This window comes from Schistosoma haematobium, chromosome ZW (assembly GCF_000699445.3).
Source record: "Schistosoma haematobium chromosome ZW, whole genome shotgun sequence".
Classification (NCBI taxonomy): domain Eukaryota; kingdom Metazoa; phylum Platyhelminthes; class Trematoda; order Strigeidida; family Schistosomatidae; genus Schistosoma; species Schistosoma haematobium.
The window spans coordinates 68,503,271-68,525,037 of NC_067195.1; the positions used below are offsets into that span (position 1 = coordinate 68,503,271).

General features: G+C 36.0%; 1 protein-coding gene across 1 annotated transcript in view; it reads left to right on the forward strand.

Annotated features, from left to right (window-relative positions):
* Positions 1-5,163: 5,163 nt before the first annotated feature.
* The window catches only part of MS3_00004238 (uncharacterized protein), a 29,545-nt gene continuing 12,941 nt past the window's right edge, over positions 5,164-21,767 (forward strand). The window contains exons 1-10 of the mRNA XM_051212125.1: positions 5,164-5,250; positions 7,159-7,355; positions 7,387-7,581; positions 9,015-9,117; positions 9,948-10,048; positions 11,157-11,458; positions 13,950-14,198; positions 14,858-15,008; positions 19,647-19,979; positions 20,750-20,924. Of these exons, the coding sequence (XP_051072273.1) occupies positions 7,173-7,355; positions 7,387-7,581; positions 9,015-9,117; positions 9,948-10,048; positions 11,157-11,458; positions 13,950-14,198; positions 14,858-15,008; positions 19,647-19,979; positions 20,750-20,924 (1,792 nt within the window). The 5' untranslated portion in view covers positions 5,164-5,250; positions 7,159-7,172. The remainder of the gene's footprint in view (positions 5,251-7,158; positions 7,356-7,386; positions 7,582-9,014; positions 9,118-9,947; positions 10,049-11,156; positions 11,459-13,949; positions 14,199-14,857; positions 15,009-19,646; positions 19,980-20,749; positions 20,925-21,767) is intronic.

Genomic DNA, 21,767 nt, shown 5'->3' on the forward strand with positions numbered 1-21,767 from the left:
TTACTCGGCTTGGGATCAGCAGTAACTTCAAGGGAGCTATATGAGAAGTTTTCCTTGATTCAGTGAACTAAATATGTCGTTATCATTGATGAATGACATTACCGTCATTGCATTTTTATTTGTATTTCTCTATTATTCATTAACATATATTTGTGATTGATCACACAATGTAGCGGAGCCTGATAGCGAACTGCTTGACTTACCACTTAAAAATTTCTACGAAACTACTTTATTTGGTTTTATGATATATGATACTTTTCTATTACTTTTTACATGAATAAAGCTTCAGATTTACTCATGAACTCATAATTATCATTAACATGAACTGTTGTTTGATCACAACTTGTTGCATCTTAAAAAAATGATTAGGTTAAATCCTTCACATTTAGCATTTATGTTAAAGGTTTATTACCATTTTGCCTGTGATTGCTTCTTTTTTAAACAATCAGTCGAGTGACCAGCAATCTATACTACTGCTAACCAATATTGGTTATTATACTACATAAATATAATAAGTACATTGTCTGTTCAAATGATTTCGAATTCAAATTCTTTATTTGTTTACTTCACAACTTTTGTTTAACCAACATTTTAAAGTACAACCATCACTCGGTTGAGTTAAAAGACTTCATTAGACCTATGTGGCAGAATAATTATGATAGATGATCTTTTGTCATGATAAATGACCCCCCTACAAATATGTTTCTGACGACACATTTTCATTTTTCACAACAATCTTTAGCTCATCAGAGAAGCTTAAATTTCATGTTCATAGTAAGCATTTGTTGAATTTCGCTTTGTGCTCAACATTGATAAGTATATACCTATTCTTCTAAGAAAAAGCAATACACAAATACCTGTTAAAATGTAAATTGTTATGATTTACTTTATAATGAAATAGTAGGAACATTGTGGTTCTAATATAATCATAGTTTTTTAAAAAACAATTTGAGTGCGTACTACACTCTTGTTCCTACAGATACTGGTTTCAAAAACAATTTACCTATATAGAATTGTTAGAATGAAACCATCATCCAATGCTTCCTGGTTTTCAGTGGTGGTCCAACACTGTTCCGTTCATCATCTCATTTGAAAATCAGCAACCTTCAAAATTCCATACTCATACTTTATTTTTGCTCACGATATCGGAAACACATTACTCAAACTTTTGAGCATACGCAGTAACATTATCTAGATAAATAAGATATTGGACAGAGAGTAACTCTACTGCTCATAATGCTCATTAAATTGTTGTAAGTGGAATGTTCGGTGTGAATAGCAGTGCGTCTAACAATAAAATAAAAGCTGCTCTATTTTATCTTGCAGTCGCATTTCTACAAGATAATACATAGAAGTTAGACCGAGTACTGAAACTACTCTGTACTACCCAATGCGTCCGGCGTGGTATGTGTACGGCATATTGGAAAGAAACCTTACCAGGGAAGTGCGTTAAGTCAAAGGTAGTTAACACGGAATCGAGATGAATTATCCTTTCAACTTATTCATCCAATCAGAGATTTTCGTAAATTGTTTTTGTTCACCCATTTTTCAACATATCATTACCCAAAATTTTTTATTGGGGTTGATAATGAATTAGCGTCCTCTAATAATGCTATTTGTCAGGCTCGTGGCCATATGTTTCAATCTCATAATGGACAGTCTCAGTTTCTCTAGATCCAGCCTCCTTTCGGAGACTTTCTCAAACTAATGCTCTAGAAACAAAGCATTACTTCCAGCCTGACCGTCTTGCTTTTAATTAAATAGAATCAAACTTTTTATGAAAGGTAGCAGACCATACAAGGAAGGAGATGAGAGTAAAAAGAGTAAGAAAAGTTATTGTGGAGCACTAGCTCCAGCAAGTATGGAGGTAGAATCACTTTCAGTAAGTGCAGTATATTCGAGCAGGTTACTTATTACGGGAAAGGGGTGCAAATCACTCATGTCTGACCACTCCTTGGACGTAGATAACTATGTTCTCTTTTGAGCTGACAGACTACATGGAATAGGAGGCGGTAAGATTATCCACGTTCTGTCGAATATTCAAGCGTTTAAATTTGAAAATAAATGTCTTGACGCTACAGATGACTCCACTTGATCTGCCGTCAATTGTGGACTGCAAAAGTATCTACTGGTGGTATGCATATACAGACAACCGCATTCGAAAGCTAACTTTGACAAGATTCCGGCAACAAGTATTATCACCAGATGCCAACAACGGAAGTTAGAACCTCTCTGGGTCAGGTGCATTAAATTAAACCTTGTCTTTATACACCAGCTTGTAAATGACATTTTCTATTCTTCGGTATCCTGTGACGGAGTAACAAAGGGAAAGGTATTGCCTTAAAATACGCATCTAACATATTTTTCACCTTTTCCCCAACTAATCATGATGTCATAATGCAGGATAGCAGCATCGTACAATGAACTTCTTTCTCATTTATGAGCAAACTACTATGAATAGGTAACTTTCTTTAGTTCAGGCTGAAATGAAAGCAGCTATGCTCCCTCCATCGTTATGAGAAAAAATATGGTTACTGATGTAATCCTAAAGTTTACATAATTATTACTTGACATATCGCTTATTTTTTCCGCAATATTGATAAAAAACTGGTTGTGAGAGACTTTCTAGGGATGTACGTTAAAGAACGACATAACACACCAGCGAATTTTTTAGAGAGTTTGAATTGCTGTTTTCCTTGAAAAACTCCGTTTATGAGCCAGTAGTTTGTTCAAGTGTTATTGAGGTCACTTTACTGGAACGAAAAACAGCAAAACAGAATTTAAGATATTTTATGACATCATTTGTGTCTAATAATGAGTCACTTGTTTATTAATCTTTTCTAATCATTCAGAAAATGTTGTTGGATCCTGTGTGTTTAACACTGAGAGGTTTGTGCATTTGGCTGCCATCTGGGAAAAGCATGTACTCCAATTGAGCTTCTCATATATTTAGGATGAATCCGAATCATGCGATAATCAGAATTCAGCAGAGGATCACCTTTGCCGCTGTTCTCAATTTTCAAAAGCAAACAACATGTAAGCATTTGACGTTGACATCAGCCATACTGGTTTTCAGTATGGGGGTTGTGGAGATTGTTAAGTTTTTGGTTGAGATCATGAATTAATTGATGTTAGACCACCGTTGGAAACCTGGAAGCACTGGACGGCCGTTTCGTCCTAGTATGGGACTCCTCAGCAGTGCGTATCCACGATCCCGCACCCCGCGGGATTCGAACCCAGGACCTACTGGCTTCGCGCCTGAGCACTTAACCATTAGACCACTGAGCCGGCATCCAATGGTGTTAGTGTCTAACATCAATCAATCCACGAAATTGCGCGACCACCTTCCATTGTACTGAGGTAGATACCTGTCTCTACCCGACACGGATTAGCTCCACTGGTCACGACTTCTCACTAGAACTCCGAGAATTCCCTCACGAAGCTAGTCACTAGTGAGCACATGTTAATTATCAGTATGGGGGTTGTGGAGATTATTAAGTTTTTGGTTGGTAGGTCCTGGGTTCGAATCCCGCGGGGTGTGGGATCGTGGATGCGCACTGCTGATCTCAACCATACTGGTTTTAATGAACACATCAGTTGATTAATACGCTCGATCAAGCATTCTTGCCAAATCACGATTGAGTTCTTGGTTTAACTTACTCTGAAAATTAGACAGCTTAGAAGTTAGACACTAAGATACCCATGATCTCAATATACATATTATAACCTCCATTACTTTCTCTTCTAGTTGTCCGATGAATGTTTCATCAGGAAGGAGAAAAAAATTTGTATCAAGTATGATGTTGACTTATTTAAAGGTCCGCTCATACAAATCATCCCTCACGATATGACTGGTGTCACCGTGTTTAAAGGTGGGTGACTAAAGGAACTCGTAGACTTTGTCGCAGATTCAACTGAAAGCGAGCTATGTTAAGTCCTGCCTTCACTATAAGTACGAGATGTAAACCATAGAATTGTTTTCTCATAAGCTTAACCGGAAAAGTTGTCAAGATTCTGGAGAAAACTATTCGCAAGTAGTTCTTTAAGTATCTAGATAAAAATACGATTTATTTAGAAGAGCAACACAGCTTTAGAGAATGGTGTTTATGTATCACGAACTCATTGGTAACTCGAGAAATATGCTGTGTCAATAAAAGTTAAAAGTTAACCGTACATACAGTGTTCATTGACCATAGTGTGGCTTTTTATAAAATTCCACACGGCTGGCCGTTATCTATGTTGAGTGACATCTAAATTTGGCATGACATACTCATGTGGATAAACGGTTTTTAGATGTACGGAAACAAAGAGTACACATTAACTGTAATTTGCTTAGTGAAGTGTCCCAAGATACAGCCTCAAGACCAGTATGCAAATGGACTGCCTAGTCAGCTTTCCAGCTGGCTTGTTCACATTATTGTTAATGATGAACTTTCGTCCCAAATGCCATCCGTTTTCTTGTCTTCCGAAGAGAGAATTTATGAGGCGTACTAGAAAAGTAAAGATGCCACAGGTATTCGGAGTTTGACAACGCCTTGACCAGTAACACCTTTTGTAATCAAAATATGCCAACCCAGCCAGATCGGAAGTCAGAAGCGAAGATGTTCGAAGATATATTTGATAGGCTATCGACCTATCGAGAAATGATCAATCTAAGCTGGTTAGCGCCTGCAGGAGATGTGAAGCACGGCGTACCCACTCGTGATCTGGTGTGGATGCCTAACCATGAGCCCTCAGCCATGTGAGTCAAATAAAACTCATGTGGTCAACATCAAATGTCGTGGACTCACAGAACTCTTCGTTTTGGGGATTTATTTACCACTACTTAAGTTCACAAGACCAGAGTCAGTTGCTTACCAATTGACTATCGACTTTATGATAAATCATCAATGAATAAAACCCATTTTCTCAAAACCTGATTAGAGCCTCTTCCATCAACGCGCTCAAGCAAAATTCAGAAGAACTTCTGGATTCCAATCAGTGGGTTATAACAGACCACCCAAACTTCTGTCCTTACCAAACTGAAACTGAACACTGATTTACAAGCACTTCTTTAGAGTTTGTTTCATATGCCTAAACCGATATGTGCAGAGAATAGCGAATAAATGTTACTAGACTCGTTTGATGAAAACCACTTCAACGCTGCCCACCACCACTTGAACTATTTTTATAGCCAGTACAACGACCCGCGTCTTTCAACCAAATACCTTTCGGCCTTGTCGGTCGTGGGGCATTTCTGCTCATTTCGAGGTGATTGGAATGCTAAAAGATTTGTACCTGATATAAGAATACCTTAGACTTGTTAAAAAGCATTTTATTATTTTTTCGCCAACTTAACCAATATTTACGAGTCTTGTTTCACATGTTTCCAAAAGTGAAATCTATTACGGTTAAGGCAATACATATTTGTATCTGAAGTTACATTGAGTATGTTTTCTTTTTTACGGCTTCCTGTGCTTGTTCCTAGCTCTTGACTTCAGGCGGGACAACTTTGGGTTTAACGCTAAGTTGTAGAATTCTAATCAACGTTGATCACTGGGAATTCGAGTTGTAAGCCGACTGAAGTTTAACGTATTTTCGACGTATCAGTAAGAACATCTAAAATCCTCAGGTTTCAATGTTGGAACTATGTTTATAAGAGGCAAATATGTTTCATTTGTCTTTTGACGAGGAAACGTTTTGAATTTTATATCCTATGTATGTAAGACCACATTTAGAGTACTGTATCCAAGCAGCTAGCCCGTGTCTGGTAAAAGATACTAACTCCCTTGAGCATGTCCAGCGTGTGGGAACGAAATTAGTGAAGGGTCTTTCTAGACTCCCTCACGATGAGCGTTTAAAACGCCTAAATCTTTTCCCCTTGTCGTATCGTAGGACGTGAGGTGACCTTATACTGGCATTTCGTATCTTTAATTATGATTTGGGTGTTAATATGTCTTATCTTTTTGCTCCCTCCAGCACTAGTAATCTCCGAGGTCATAGCAAGAAGGTTCATAAACCACGATCTTATGAACTTAAAGTGGGATCCCGTTTTTCTCATCGAGTAGTCAATGTCTGGAACGCCTTACCCGAACAAGTAGTATCAGCCTCATCAGTGAATACTTTCAAGGAGAAGCTGGACCTTCACTGGAAAGCAATGTGTCAGGATTAATACAGGTTCATCAACCTACTATCCTTATTACTGAAGACTGAAGGTCCTTCCAGTGATGTATAACATGTAGAAAGTTACTCATCCCCGTTACTTACCATAATTTTGAATAGCATTCTAGAAGCGATGTCGTACAGGATATTCGTTAACTTATGTTAATCAGTGACTTGCTTACACTGTTCCAGCACAGACTAAATAAAATGTAAATGTAGAACATTACCGGATGTTGTGCTTATGTTCCCCACTGGAAAATGTGTTTATGAACAAGCATATTGGTAGTTGATAGAATTTCGATAGATAGAATCTTTTTGTAAGGGTACAACTTATTTTTGGACTCAGAATCACTGCATAAATCCAGCTGTATAAAGTCGTGATAAGTTCAGTTATGTTCTGCCAGCCTAAACTGTGATGTGCTTAATGGCTGTGCCCGACAACTATTCCCGTAGCATTCATAAAATCTGGTAAAAATAATCAAATTGTGGTTATATGTTCATGACAGGCCACTTTTCAAGTGAATTTGGTGAGTCGGATTTATCATCTAATCAGTTTAAGTCACTGTGTTTGTAACCCTGACAAAAATATGATTCGAAATTCAGAAAACAGATAAGTTGGTTTAAATTAACTTCATATCTACTGGCATAAACATACTCCTGTGTCTTTCATATAGCGGCTTTTGAAATATTTTGGAAAATACAAATCATGTGATACTAAATACAACATATCAAATCGGTACATCCGAGTAAAAAGGAATTGTCACGATCTAAAGCTCGAATAAGTTGATAGTTCGCTTGGGCAGTTTAGCTGAGAAGGTTGGTTCAGTACTCAACGATTTTTGTTCATTCGTTTTGTGTGCTAAGAATTGTAACTGATTAAGTGCGTTTGCATCTTACAGTTTATTGCCTTCTCAAGTCATCCTCTCCCGTCTATTAATCAAAGGATAACCTTTTATGTGCGTGTTCACTTTCCTGCCCGTAATCCTCATATTTTGTACGTTTATCCTGTGTATATAGTTCAACGTTGCAGTATGCTGTCCTTACGAGCTTTGAAGACTTTGCGACTTCAGTACATCACTCGGAAGTGTTTATATACTTCAGCATTACGCTATCAAAACCCTACCTCCAGTGAACCGTTTTTAAATGGAACTTCATCCAATTATTTAGAAGACATATATGAAGCATGGCTTCGAAACCCTGATAGTGTGCACAAGGTATTTATTCAAGCTTATTGGTGACAGTTAGTCATGGGACATTTATTTTAAATGTTTAGCTTCTGGAGCTACCCCAGGAAATGCTTACGTTCAACCACCTACTTTGGGTAAAGAAGGTTTGAAATTGGCACAGTTAGCCCCACAAATCGCTGCACAGGCAGTGACACCGAGTCTTAAAGCTATTGAAGACCACCTCTGTGTTCAGGCCATAATCCGTTCGTATCAAGTGAGTCCCGTAGCTTAAATTTTATTGTTGTATATATTTAGGATATTTTTTACGCTGATTCATTAGTATCTCACATTCTGTGAATGCGAACAGTTTTGTGTTGGCATTCAGTAAGTGCAGTATGTAAAAAAATTTTCATTGCATATGATAGTTCACCAATAATCGTATTATTTACGGTCACCTTATTGAGTTTTAAACCTACACCTCTAGTGTTATTACAAAAGTCATTACAGAAGCAAATGTTTTTTGTTTTACATTTTGAAGTCCTACTTACAAAAATGAATCCAGAACGATACGACGCTTAATTTTTAGTACCAATTTAGTTGTTTTTGTTACTGCTTCCAATTATCTCTGGTAAACTATCAAAACTTTGATGTAATTCTAATTGGAATTACTCAACGTCTATCATTCCTTACCACAGTCATCGGCTACCATGGGACTGCATCTCCTGACGTTGCTCCATTGCCTTGTGGATCGAACCTTTAGGTCGAAGGCTCCGGGTGTGCCCCGTAAGGAAACCACTTGCTTCAGTTTGGGCACCTGGGCAGTACCACAGCCCACATACAAATCAAGTGGCGTGTTTTGAGCATATGTATTCGATGCCCCTTTGTACCAATATTCAAGTGTTCAAATAAATAAAACACTGAGATAAGCAATCAGATAACAGGTAAGTAAACACTACATCATCGTTTTTTACAAACGTGGTTAATGATGTAGGATAAGAAGACTAATTATCTTCAGTTTCAGATTACTGCTTTTAACTAACTAAACTATCTTAATTAACACCCATCCCCCCCCAAAGGATGCATATAGCTAGATTTTCTTACTTTTGTTCAAAGAAAATGTGTACAGTCAGTCTGCGCGCTTTGTGAAGAAATATAGGGGACCTCATCTGATAAAATGTGCGACAGTGTTAAGAATAACTAGGAAAAGGGAAGTAGAAGGATTCGGTTTAAGAAAACACAGATATTTACCTACACATTTAAGCAGGTCACTGGATAACCTTGTACTTAAACTAGGAAAAAACCTATGATTTGATCCTTAAAGCTCTATTGTCACAAGTGTTTAGAAATCATCTGTGTTTCTTCTGATAGCTACAATAGTTTGTTTAGATTTCTAGCAAACAGAACACTTGTTCTAATCGCTAAATCAATCTTTTAAAATGTGTAAATATTATGGCTTGTAGAGATGAATTGTTGTTGAGGCTTGAAGATCGCTACGATAGTCACTTTAGACATTAATTCACTTCGAGCCTTTAGGGTGACGGCTTTTACCCCTTTTAATATTATGAACATCTGGTTTCATCTATTCACCTATACTTTGTGAAATGTAACGAAGTAAGATATATTTTACTGGATCAAATCAATTTTGGTAAGTCCACAAATATCGTATATTGTGTTGATGCTTGACTAAACGTTTGAAGCGTTGTTCAGTCTCTAGGTCATCGCATCGCCGATCTTGACCCATTGGAGATATTGTCTGCCGATCTGGATGATTCTATACCCCCCGAGTTGTCGTTGAGTTTCTACAACCTTGGTAGGTTGATCTTAAGAGCGGTTTTATTTATCTTTGAACAGTTTTATTTTTGCCATGTTTTATATTGATTTTTCACGTGTCTCGTATGTATTAGATGCGTGGTCATCTTGCTGCGCATCTAGATCCTTTAGGTATTACGTCTCCAGAACCCGGCATAGCCAGACACATTGTTTATCAAAGGTACCTAGGTGATAAAAGTAAGTCTGTTAGATATGTTAGGTCAGCGTTGTTCAGTCTTAGCTTGTAAATTTGTTTAAAGTTGTTTTGTGTCCGTATGATCTCTTATTAATGAAAACGATAATATTGCATACGGTTCGACTGTTTACAATTATCATACATGTTGTTTTAAATATCGCCGGATATTATAAAAAGCATGCTTTTTCTTTACAGTAAAGATGCAGCATCCTGATAAATGCTAAGCAAAGACTGTAATTTTAGGTATTTCAACTGCCTAATTTCAACTATTTAAATAAGCATCCCGAATTTGTTTGTATGAAAGCTTATTATTACTGTTCACACATACCAAAACTTTGGAATCTAGGTTTGTGTTTCGGGTTGGGTTTTGTAGATCGTCTCCATTGGATCTAATTCTGTTGTGTTTTTTTTTTAACGATAAATAGTTTAATTTGACTTTCAAAATACACTTCATGAGTTCAGAAGTGAAGACTAGTATTCAAAATCGTCAGCTTGTTGTACTTTCGTCTAGATGTTGTAATATCGGTGCATGCTGTGAATGGAAGTTTATTTTGTTTGTTTTCTTATGGGTAATTGTTTTAACGATTATTATTCGTAATTGTCACCAATTTTAATCAGTCTTTTGTTGTTTACAGGCGAGCCCGACCTGGATAAGACGTTTAGGCTTCCACCTACCACACACATCGGAGGTGATAAGCAGGAACTTACTCTACGAGAAATCATTAGGCGTTTAGAGGTAAATTTTCGGTAACAACATTATTTTGATGTAGAGTAATAACTTTTAATTCTGGATTGGTATTTTTATTATATATTGGTAGTTCGGTAACTAATAGACGTAAGTTTTGTTGTTCAAACGAGAATCTTTTTCGAGTTACATATAATTACGATAAAAGCCAACTTGAAAACTGTCGACTATTAACGAATTTTTGAGTAGATGTATAATAATTTTGGTTCATTTCATCAAAATTCGTCTACGATTCGAAAAAATTATTGGTTTCTATTTATGGTAAGTCTAATAATATAGCTTTGAGTTTGTTGGGAATGAAATGGACTTTTACAATCATTAATATTATCAAGTGCAACATTTGTTGTACGATAATCCAATTGGTGTCACCATCTTGAAACATCGACTTCGGTGGCTTGGACATGTTCTACGAATGTCGTCCCAGAGAATTCCACGTCGTGCATTATTGGCCGACGCTAGGACTGGTTGGGTAAAACGGAGAGGTGGTCAGTGTATGACATGGTGTCGTGGTATGAAAGAAGTCTGCAAAGGGCTGGCTTCTGTTGGTCCTTCACGACTCCCTGGCTGGAATCCGAGAGATGGTGCAGTGGCTAGAGACGTTATCAGATATGGCTCATAATAGAAGCCAGTGGGGACCCTGCTGTAACCTTCTCTTACTTTCTTCATAAAAAGTGGTTGTATCTTCCTTAACTGAAAGAATTCTTCTGGTTATACCTTTCCGTTTCCCCCATTATTATTATTATTATATTACTTTACACTAATCTGTGGTTGTTGTTGTTCTTCTTTCCCCTATACGCACCTTACCCTCTTTTCTCTTCGAATTCTCATTGTTTTGTGTGGCGCATATATATTTGGTGCTCCCTTGTACCAATATTTATGTGTCCAAATAAATAAATATTAACAAGTTCATTTGTCATTGATTTTCTTAATTTTCTCCAGTTTTGATATATCATGATGGGACTGTTGAACCATTGAACTGTTAACATTTTAAGCTTATATTTAAGATAATGTTTAAATTTAATGAAGATTGAATTTTGAGAAGTCATTCCTCTTATACTAGTTTTATTTTGTTTTTGAAATATTTTCATATTAATTTCAGAATGTTTACTGCAAACATATTGGTATTGAGTATATGTTTATTAATAGTTTAAATAAATGTGATTGGATAAGACGTAAATTTGAAACACCCGGTTCAATGGATTTATCAATTGAAGAGAAACGTTTAATATTAGCTCGTCTTGTTCGTTCAACGCGTTTCGAATCATTTTTAGCAAAGAAATGGAGTTCAGAAAAACGTTTTGGACTTGAGGGATGTGAAGTTTTAATACCAGCAATGAAAGCTGTCATTGACTCTTCGTCTGCGCTTGGTGTTGAAAGTTTTGTAATTGGAATACCACATCGGTTAGTCTTGTTCTTTTACTATTTTGTTAGATTGTCTTTGAAGACTGCTGATTACGTGTATATTTCTCAAGAAAATTATATTATTAGTTGTTACTGTTTATTGGTCCTCATCAAGGAAATGAATTACTCTCAATGTTTTGATCAAACTACAATAATTAGTTATTGGTTATTGTGACACACTAGTTACTACCGTGTCATGCTCATGACTACGTGACAGTACTTATGTATTTAGGTCATATTGGCTTGAATACTTCAGTTTTCATCAGGTTGTTTAAAAAAGCATTTTATGCCATTCAGCATTCACTGTTACAGTATTAATAAGTATTCTATTGTGGTGGAGATTCATACCGTTAACATACATCTACATGGAAGATGATTAGCTTACTGGTTATTTTTTTAGTAATCGTCACTTGTGAATGCTCAAATCTATTAGTTTATTGCAACTTATTGGATATACATCAGAATTTTGTACTAAAACTAATTGTCGGTTGTATACAAATATTGTATACCAATGCCAAATATCAGTCTAACTTTTTTAATGATTATTTCAAATCTCAACTTTATTATTAACCATGAGGTGTTCTATTTGAAACTCATGAAATTAACAATTTATTAATAAATTTGTAAAATTTGATGGAGTTGTGGACAAATGACATTAGTTCAAATGTTGGAAACTAATTGACACAGGTATCTTTTCTAATTTAGTATATTTCATTATCCATAGACGTTCAAGTTTGTAACTGAGCATATGATAGCAATGAAATTTGTATTCCTATGATTATGAACTTATATAAATGTTATGAAAAAGTTATAAACAGCTAGAAGCAATTAGTCCCTCTGATAAATTTGGATAGTGCAATAAGAAGACATGGTTCTGGTAATCTTTGTTTTCTTATCACACTATAAACAGTTTATGAACTTTATGACGTGTCGATACATTTTTTCTCTTTACTATTCTCAATATTATTTATATTTAAGCCAGTACAATCGTAGCATTTTTCCTTATTTGTTATGTCACTGGTTGAAATCATGAGTCAATTGAAGGTAGACCACCATGGGAAACCTGGAAGCACTGGACGGCCGTTTCGTCCTAGTATGGGACTCCCCGGCAGTGCGTATTCACGATCCCGCTCCCCGCGAGATTCGAACCCAGGGCCTGTCAGTCTCGCGCCAGGCGCTTAACCAACTAGACCACTGAGCCGGCATCTAACGGTGTTAATGTCTAACTTCAACCAATTTAATGTATTTGTCTTTTATTGAATAATACTTTTATGTGTGAAACTTATATTTGAAACAATCTCAGCGATTGAAATTTAGAATAATTTGAACATTTCATCCAGCTAACTTATCTGAACTTCTTCAGGGTAATAATCAAAATCATCAAAGAAATATCTAGCGTTTTAACAATCAAATCAGATCAAATCTATACTGTGCTAATCCAATCATATTTAGATTCTGACTTTAGTAAATAGGATAACATGAGTCAATTAAATGCGAATCATGTGAAAAGTTCACGATGTGAAAATAAATGACTGAATGAATTGTGTGTGCATGTATAAGATTGAGTTATTAATGAATGATATTCGGTGTTAATGTTTTTATATGAAGGAAAAATAAAAGTGCAATTTGAAGGTTAAAAAATCATTGATGTGCATGTGAAATGAAAATAATCAAATACATAATTGTATTGCTAAAATAATCCACATTAATTTCGGTTGGAATAACGATGCATGTGAAATAAATAGGTTGGATAGAGAAAGGGTCTAATTACTTGTTAACGAATATTTGCCAAGTAGTTGCTAGCTGAATACCATCCTTTCTGTTCAGGCTGTTCTTGTTCGCCCATATACACAGCGCTTCGGCTGTCGATCTTACTTTATGAGTGCTAAAACCTTTCTGAAGTATTTCGGTCCTCCCAAAATTGATCTTGTGTCCTGTTTCCAACGCATATGACGCCATCGCAAACTTATTCTCAAGTTTCTTTAGATCAACAGAGGATTTGGGAACATTTTTCAAACACTGTTTATGTTCCTCCAACCTTACATTTAATTGTCTGGAAGTTTCTCCCACATAAACTGCATTACAATCATGACAGTTGATCTCAAAGGTAATATTTTATTGTTCTTCTTTTACTATTCTCAATATTATTTATATTTAAGCCAGTACAATTGTAGCATTTTTCCTTAACTTATTTGTTATATGATGTATTTGTCTTCTGTTAAATAATACTTTTGTGGGAAAATGATATCTGAAATAATCTCGGTGATTGAAATTTAAAGTAATTCGAACGTTGAGATCGCTGAGATTATTTCAAATGTAATTTTCACATATAATGACTAAACTATACTCGGCGCCTAATTTTGATGAATATTAGTATAAAATACAACTTTTGCTTTATGCTTTTCTCAAGATTTATTGCATTTATGTAAACAGTTGTGAATAATCGTTTAGATATTTTCATTAGTTTATCAATACTCTCGGTTTTTTTCAGTGGAAGGTTAAACGTTCTAGCCAACGTTTGTCGTAAACCTTTGGATGATATATTTTGTCAGTTCGACTCTAAATTGGAAGCTTGTGACGAAGGTAGTGGTGATGTGAAATATCATTTAGGCATGAGTCATCAACGATTAAATCATATGACAGGCAAGATGATTAATCTTGCAGTATGTGCTAATCCAAGTCACTTAGAAGCTGTTTGTCCGGTCGCTCAAGGTAAAACCAAGGCTGAACAATTTTATCGGTAAGATTTTACTGTCATTTTGTTGCAATTTATTTTTATGAGAGATGTGTAAATCTATTTTTATTTGTGTGATGTAGAAAATAAGATACCGCATAGTAATATCATCATCATTATGATCTGAATTTGATACGGCAATTCGGATATTTATTTTTAGATTGTATGAAAGTAACTAGCTTATTAACGTGACTGCAAAATGAAGGTTAACTTTATCAGGTTAAGATCCGTCAGTTAGTCACAACTCATTCAGATCACTGATCATGCAACTTTATGATTTGAGACTTGATCAAATATAGATTACTCTTGAAGTCAACGATAGTTTTCTAGGATCGTTCACGAAAACACTTGCAGGCTTCTTTGAAACAAATTAAATCTCCATTTATTCTGTTCTTATCTGAATATTGTTTTCTCTTCGAGTTTTTGCTATTAGTACTGTATTGATTTTTTCATGTTCATTTTATAATCTCATTATTTTTTGTGTGGCGTTTTCTATTAAACCAAGTATTTGTACTGCTCAATGTTAGTTTTTACATGAGATCGCTTCACATATAGAGGTTCTAGTTTATTTCTTTTTTTATTTGGCTTGTAAATAGGAAATAACAATTTTTCTAAAAAGTGATACTTTAGCAATATGTATTCATTGTTTTTTTTTCATACTTTAGGGGTGATAGTGATGGAAAGAAAGTTATGTCGATTTTAATTCATGGAGATGCAGCATTCAGTGGTCAAGGTGTTGTTTATGAAACTTTCCATCTTAGTGATCTACCTTCTTATACAACTAAAGGTACCATTCATATTGTCGTTAATAATCAGGTAAATTGTATTTAATGATAAATACAATTTTAAATTATCTTCAGTTATTTGTAACACTACATCACCCTTACAAGATATAAAAAAAATTTGATTTTTTATTTTAACTGACCTAATTAATTATGTGATCCATCAAATCTTGTCTGATTCATCTCACACTACTTTTTTTATCTTAAAGAAGATTTCAGCCAACCACTACTGTTTCATTGTTCTTCTTCAGTGCTTTTTTTTACTATTATCAAAGTAGGTAAATATACACGTTTCAATTATGATGAATATTCCTTCAATTAATATCTAAAGTTTAGGAATAGTTCTCACAATTTTTATCAGGTATTCAGTATCCTGTTAATGTAATGATCAATGTATTGATTACTTTAAATATATCATCCTATGTAATAATGACAAGTGTAGGTTGAAACATTTGACAATTTCACTGGTTGAAATCATGAGTCAATTGAAGCTAGACTACCATGGAAAACCTGGAAGCACTGGACGGCCGTTTCGTCCTAGTATGGGACTCCCTGGTAGTGCGTATTCACGATCTCGCTCCCCGCGAGATTCGAACCCAGCGCCCGTCAGTCTCGCGCCAGGCGCTTAACCAACTAGACCACTGAGCCGGCATCTAACGGTGTTAATGTCTAACAATTATTTGATTTATTATTGTGGTAATATTTAGGGTAAATTTCTGTAGTTATAACTAATGGGAATCAATAAAATGTTATGAAGATCAAAATTGACTAAACTGATTGAATTCATTCAACACTTTACTACATAATTATCTATTAATATTAGTTTAGTCAGTCTAAGTATGTTGGTTATAAATGACTCATGATTTAATCTACTGACCTGTTTAATCAATGGAATTTTTGTTTAGAATATCAGAAAAGATCATCTCATTTCTATACTTTTTTCTCACATACAATATAATTTGTTTCTATTTTGAAAACAAGACAACAACAACAAAAAATCAAATTTCAGTCTTTTTTTGTAGGTCAAGGGTAAATTTATAAAAATGTACTTTACTTTATCAACTTATAACTATTTATTATGAATTCTCAGTTTTTTATTTATTTATTGGTGACCGTCTGTTGCAGCTATGCTCAGATAACTGCCTGTTTCTTGTAAATACTAACTTTAAGCATAAGGACAAACATCTTTTGATATGGCGACCCCTGGATTCGTCCCAACGTTGGACCCTAATAGATCACATCGCTATCAACCACCGATGGAGGAACTCGATAGAAGACTGTCGCTCATTCTGGGGCTCATGCTTAGACTCAGATCATGCTCTAGTGCGAGCACGTATTTGCCTGCGTCTTACTGGATGTAGGAAAGACGCTGCAAGGAAACCCCTTAGGGGCCTACTTAATGATAGCCAAGCTAAGGATATATTTCAGGAACAAGTAGGAAAACGGTTATGCAGCTATGTAAGTGATGCTCACCCTGAGGGAGCGTGGAATGATATCCGAAAAGCTGTGGAAACAGCAATGATATCTGCTAGTACGGTAAACCGTAAGGTTAGGGAGTAACAATGGATCTCAGCAACATCTACCGCACTGATAGATGCTCGAAAACTCATTCAATCTGGCTCTGAATATAACAAAGAGCGGAGTCAGCTTAATTGCAGACTGATAAGAAGCCTACGCAATGATCGTGAACAGTGGTGGGCAGCGAAAGCAAGAGAGATGGGAAAGGCAACAGAAATAGGTAACAGCAGACAACTGTTCAGACTTGTTAAGGAAACCGGAATTAGGAACCCAACTGTTAGCGAGACTATATCAGAAAAAGACGGAAATATTATTCATTCTCAATCCAGGAGATTGACTCGATGGGCAGAACACTTTAGGGATCAGTTCAACTGGCCTTCAGCCACACTTCGGTTTCCCACGATCTCCAGTCGACCTCATTGACAAGTTAATATAAGTCCTCCAACTCTTTATGAAGTTGAAAAAGCTATAGGAAATCTGAAGCGAGGGAGAGCAGCAGGCCCTGACAGGTTTACCACCGAGATTTTTAAGGATGGTGGTCCAGTATTAGCAGCAAGATTGACTGAAGTCTTAGTTAGAATCCGGAAACTGGGCGTAATCCCATCTGACTGGTCTCAATCGCTGATCGTACCAATCTATAAGAAGGGACAGAAGTCCTCTTGTGACAATCACAGAGGGGTCAGTTTGACTAATATGGTGTCTAAAATATTAGCTTAACTAAAGCTCGTGAAGAGCAGACTAGAGAAAACCAGGCTGGTTTTCGACCTGGACGTGGTTGTATAGACCAGATATTCATACTGCGTCAGGTCCTAGAACACAGACACACGTTCAGACGCCCCACAATCGTAGTATTTCTTGACCTTAAGGCGGCATTCGACTCTGTTGGTCGGGAGGTCCTATGGCAGTGTTTTTCACTGAAAGGAGTACCAAAGAAGTACAATAACCTTAGAAAGGCTCTCTACTCGAACACAACTAGCCGAGTGAGAGCTTATGGCGAACTGTCATCAGAATTAATTACCTCAAGTGGTGTTCGTCAGGGCTGTTCACTCTCTCCATTCTTGTTTAATTTTGTCTTTGACGTGCTTTCAAAGATAACACTTTCTTCATCTAAATTTCTAGAAGTTGAACTTTTACCGGGAGATTCACTTGTTGACTTAGAATATGCCGATGACATAGTGCTATTTGGTGAAGACGCTGACAAATTGCAGAGTCTTCTGACCACCATAAGCAACAATGCAAGCATGTTCGGGATGCGATTCCCCCCCCTCGAAATGCAAAATGTTACTTCAGGATTGGGTTGCATCGACACCTGTACTAATGATAGGAAGTGAATTAGTAGGGCGTGTGTTTTAATCTCTCTTCTTACAGTATGACCCAGCTATTCTTATTGCTTAGTATTCTTGGACACCGAATCACTCGACAAGTCCCCAAATCAGAACACGGTTGAACAGGAAAGAGATTATATTCCAAATAACAAGGTTAGATGGAAGTAAGAAGCACAATAGGGAAAACGTTAGTACATTTATAGTTTTTACATGAGAAAACTCTAGAGTATTCTCCAACTATCGACTAGTGCTGATTGGCTAATTCTTATCCAATCAGCGTACAGCAAGGCAATCGTGAATTGAGCATGCTTTAATCCAGTCTTTGTCCCGTTAACAGCGTGTCGACCACTTCAGCTATCTAGGTAGTCTCATCAGTCCTTGTGGTCTGGTGTGTGACGAAATCTCAGCACGGATACAGAAGGCTGGACTAGCTTTTGTCAACTTGCGTCATTTAAGCGTAGGCGAGATATCCGTCTACCAACCAAAGGACGGGTTTACTGCGCAGCAGTTCGTTCCGTCCTACTTTATGGCAGTGAAACATGGCCGGTAAGAGTAGAGGATATTCGTAGGTTACTAGTATTTGATCATAGGTATCTTCGAAATATTGCTCGTATATCCTGGGACCACCGAGTAAGTAATGCAGTTGTTAGGAAACGAGTACTAGGTAAGGATGGCAAATCAATTGATGACGTAGTGAAACTTCATCAGTTGAGATGGCTTGGACACGTGTTACGTATGCCCAACGACCGACTTCCTCGACGTGCGGTGTTCAGTAGTGTAGGAGTAGGTTGGGAGAAAGCTAGGGGCGGCCAGACCAAAACATGGCACAAATCCGTGAAGTCACTGACGAGTGGACTGAGCCATGTTAGGTGTAGGTGTTGACTACCTGGTTGGGATCCGCGAGACGATAGCAACCGATGGTTACAGATTTTCAATAACATGGCTCAAAATCGTTTGCAATGGTACAGGTGCATCCACTCTTTGTGTTCTCTCGAATTCTAATCTGAATTCTTTGTCCTTTTTTTCTCTTTCCAAATTTATTTCACTGGATTATACTCTTTGAATAACATCTTCGAACCCTAGTCTTACCGATTACTGCTTATACTTTTACTACCTCTATCACTACGGTATTTGAATTGATAATTGTATCTTTGTGCTAATGTGGTGTGGCAACTCGAACTGATGTACGTACGTACGAATTTCTGCGTTGCTTCTGACTAAATGTATTCATTAAATAATGTAGTTTACAATAATTAATTACTTAATACAATTTAAGCATTAATTTTCTTCTCTTATTAGTAGTTTATTGAAATCAAAGTGATTTTTTACTTTTGGGAATTTATACTTTCTATTTACAAACAACCTAATAAATTTCGTTAAGGGTTTTGTCTAATTTAGTTCAATTTAAAGATAGTTTTCATCATGTTGTACTAGTTCCAGCTAAAGAACTACTAAAAATTAAGGTGATAGTGAATAGCTGTTTCATTTTTATTTGGTATTCTTCAGCAGTTCATAATCATGAACCAATACAGATTGAATTCAGTTCTTGTGATAAACAAACCATCTGCAAACCAATAATTTTTACCATATGATCTATATTTACAAATTTGATGAATTCGTGATATAGCGCCATCCAATTTAATAAACTAAAAAAGATACAGATAATATATTGCTTAGAAAATATGATTTTTATGGACTTTCTACCTCCGGCTTGCTTTATAATCTATGTAGTAGAATAGGTCAATAGTTAACATCATTACTTATCAATTTAGATTATGACAAAATGAATGCTTTAAATTTTTACTCTTTTAATGGGATATATTTTACAGATTGGTTTTACCACTGACCCTCGTATGGCTCGTTCATCACCATACTGTACTGATGTTGCTCGGGTAACGAATTCACTTATTCTTCATGCAAATGCTGATGATCCTGAATCAGTCATGCATGTTGCAAAAGTTGCTGCTGAATGGCGATCTGAATTCGGAAAAGATGTTGTAATTGACCTTGTCTGTTATCGCCGTTCGGGTCATAATGAAATGGATGAGCCAATGTTTACTCAACCACTTATGTATAAACGTATTCGTGAACAACCAACTGTATTAGAACAATATAGTAAGAAGTTAATTGATAGTGGAATTGTCACTGAACAGGAATTTAAGGTAAATTAATATCAATTTAACATATTTATTTGAATAGTTTAATTATTACCAATGTTTAATTTTGTATACAGAGTTGTTCCCATTATTCATATTAAGTCATATAATTATAAATCACCGATCGTAGTTAATGTGAATAATTCAGATATTGGTTTAAACAATAGTGTAATGATGCACCTTATGTTTCCAGAAAACATCAAATTACTTTGTACTACTCATTTTCATAAAAGGGATGATCTTGTTCATATTATAATATCTGGTTATGAGGTTCTCTTCTGATATGTGTTAGTGAAAGTAAAATATGATGATTGGTCACTGATTGTAAACAGACAGGCACTAAGCCTACTGACCATTAAATATGTGATTTCTCTTCCGAACTCATTGAGTGTGCTTGTAATCGTCATTGAATAAAGTATTGTCTACTAAAATTTTAGTTTTCTATTCTGGGTCGTAAATTCTGGTTCTGATATGACGTGACTAATCTTATTAACCTTATTAAAATAATCAATTTATTGTACTGTCCAGTTAATAAACTTGTTCACTTCCTCAATCATGTATTAACAGAGTAATTAATCTGTACGAAACTTGTCTCCCAAGTCATAATTTTGTGTTTAAGAGTAAATTATTGACCAATAAACCAACCTGCACCCCCCCCAAAAAAATGAGAACACTAGCAATAGTGAGAAATATAGCTTAATAAAACATTCATTTCTACATAGATTTTTCTATATTTATCGGAAAACATTTCATTTATTTCCTACATTATATTTCAGGACGAAGTGGCTAAATATGATCAGATATGCGAAGATGCTTATGAATTAGCTAAAAAACGGACAGTTACACATAATCGTGCTTGGATTGATTCTCCATGGCATAATTTCTTCGAAAATAAAAATCCAATGTATTTACCTAATACAGGAGTCGAAAACGATGTCTTAGAACATATTGGTAGGTTTCCATGGGGATTTTACTGGAATGTTATCGTTTACAACATTATTTTCCACCTTATTCATTATTTCCGTCCCGGTGCCAAGCCCGGATAAAGAAGGAGGTTTGATGATAGGAACAGCAACCCTACTCCGTAGTAAACAATCCTGCCAAAAAACGCTGATTAGAAAAACACAATTTAAACCATTCAAACTCTGGCCTGGGAGTTGAAGAATCTCCACTTGCAAGAATTATAATGTCTCATTGTGAAAGCCGAGAATTTTCAGAAATCACGTGGTCTTTAACTATTCCAACAATCAAAGTAACAATTAATATCGGTAAATAAAATGTCCAGACAATATAGGAAATAGGAGGACCGACCAAATAGCTGTGGAAATGAAGCGGTACAACTTAACGGTCCTCGCATTAAGTGAAATCTGTTGGACCAAGGCTGGACAGAAAAGGATAGATTCGAGAGAGATATTGTTGTACTCTGATCACGAAGACCCAAAAAGAACGCAATGCACTTATAGGATGGGAATCTCATGGATCCAGGATCATCAAAGGATCCTTCAAAACGAAGGAGGGATTCACAACGAATGTTATCCAGTGCTATGCACCCACCAACGATAGCAATGAAGACGATAAGAATCGGTTTTATCAGACGCTACAGGTGATCTTAGAGAAGTGCTCAGTGAAGGACCTGATCATCCTGATTGGAGATCTAAACTTTGAAGCCGGAATGGATAACACCCAATATGAAGATATCATGGGACGACATCGAGTCAGAGAAAGGAATGAAAATGCTAAAGGATTCACAAATTTATGTGCATTCAACAAAGTAGTTATAGGTGGTACAAAATT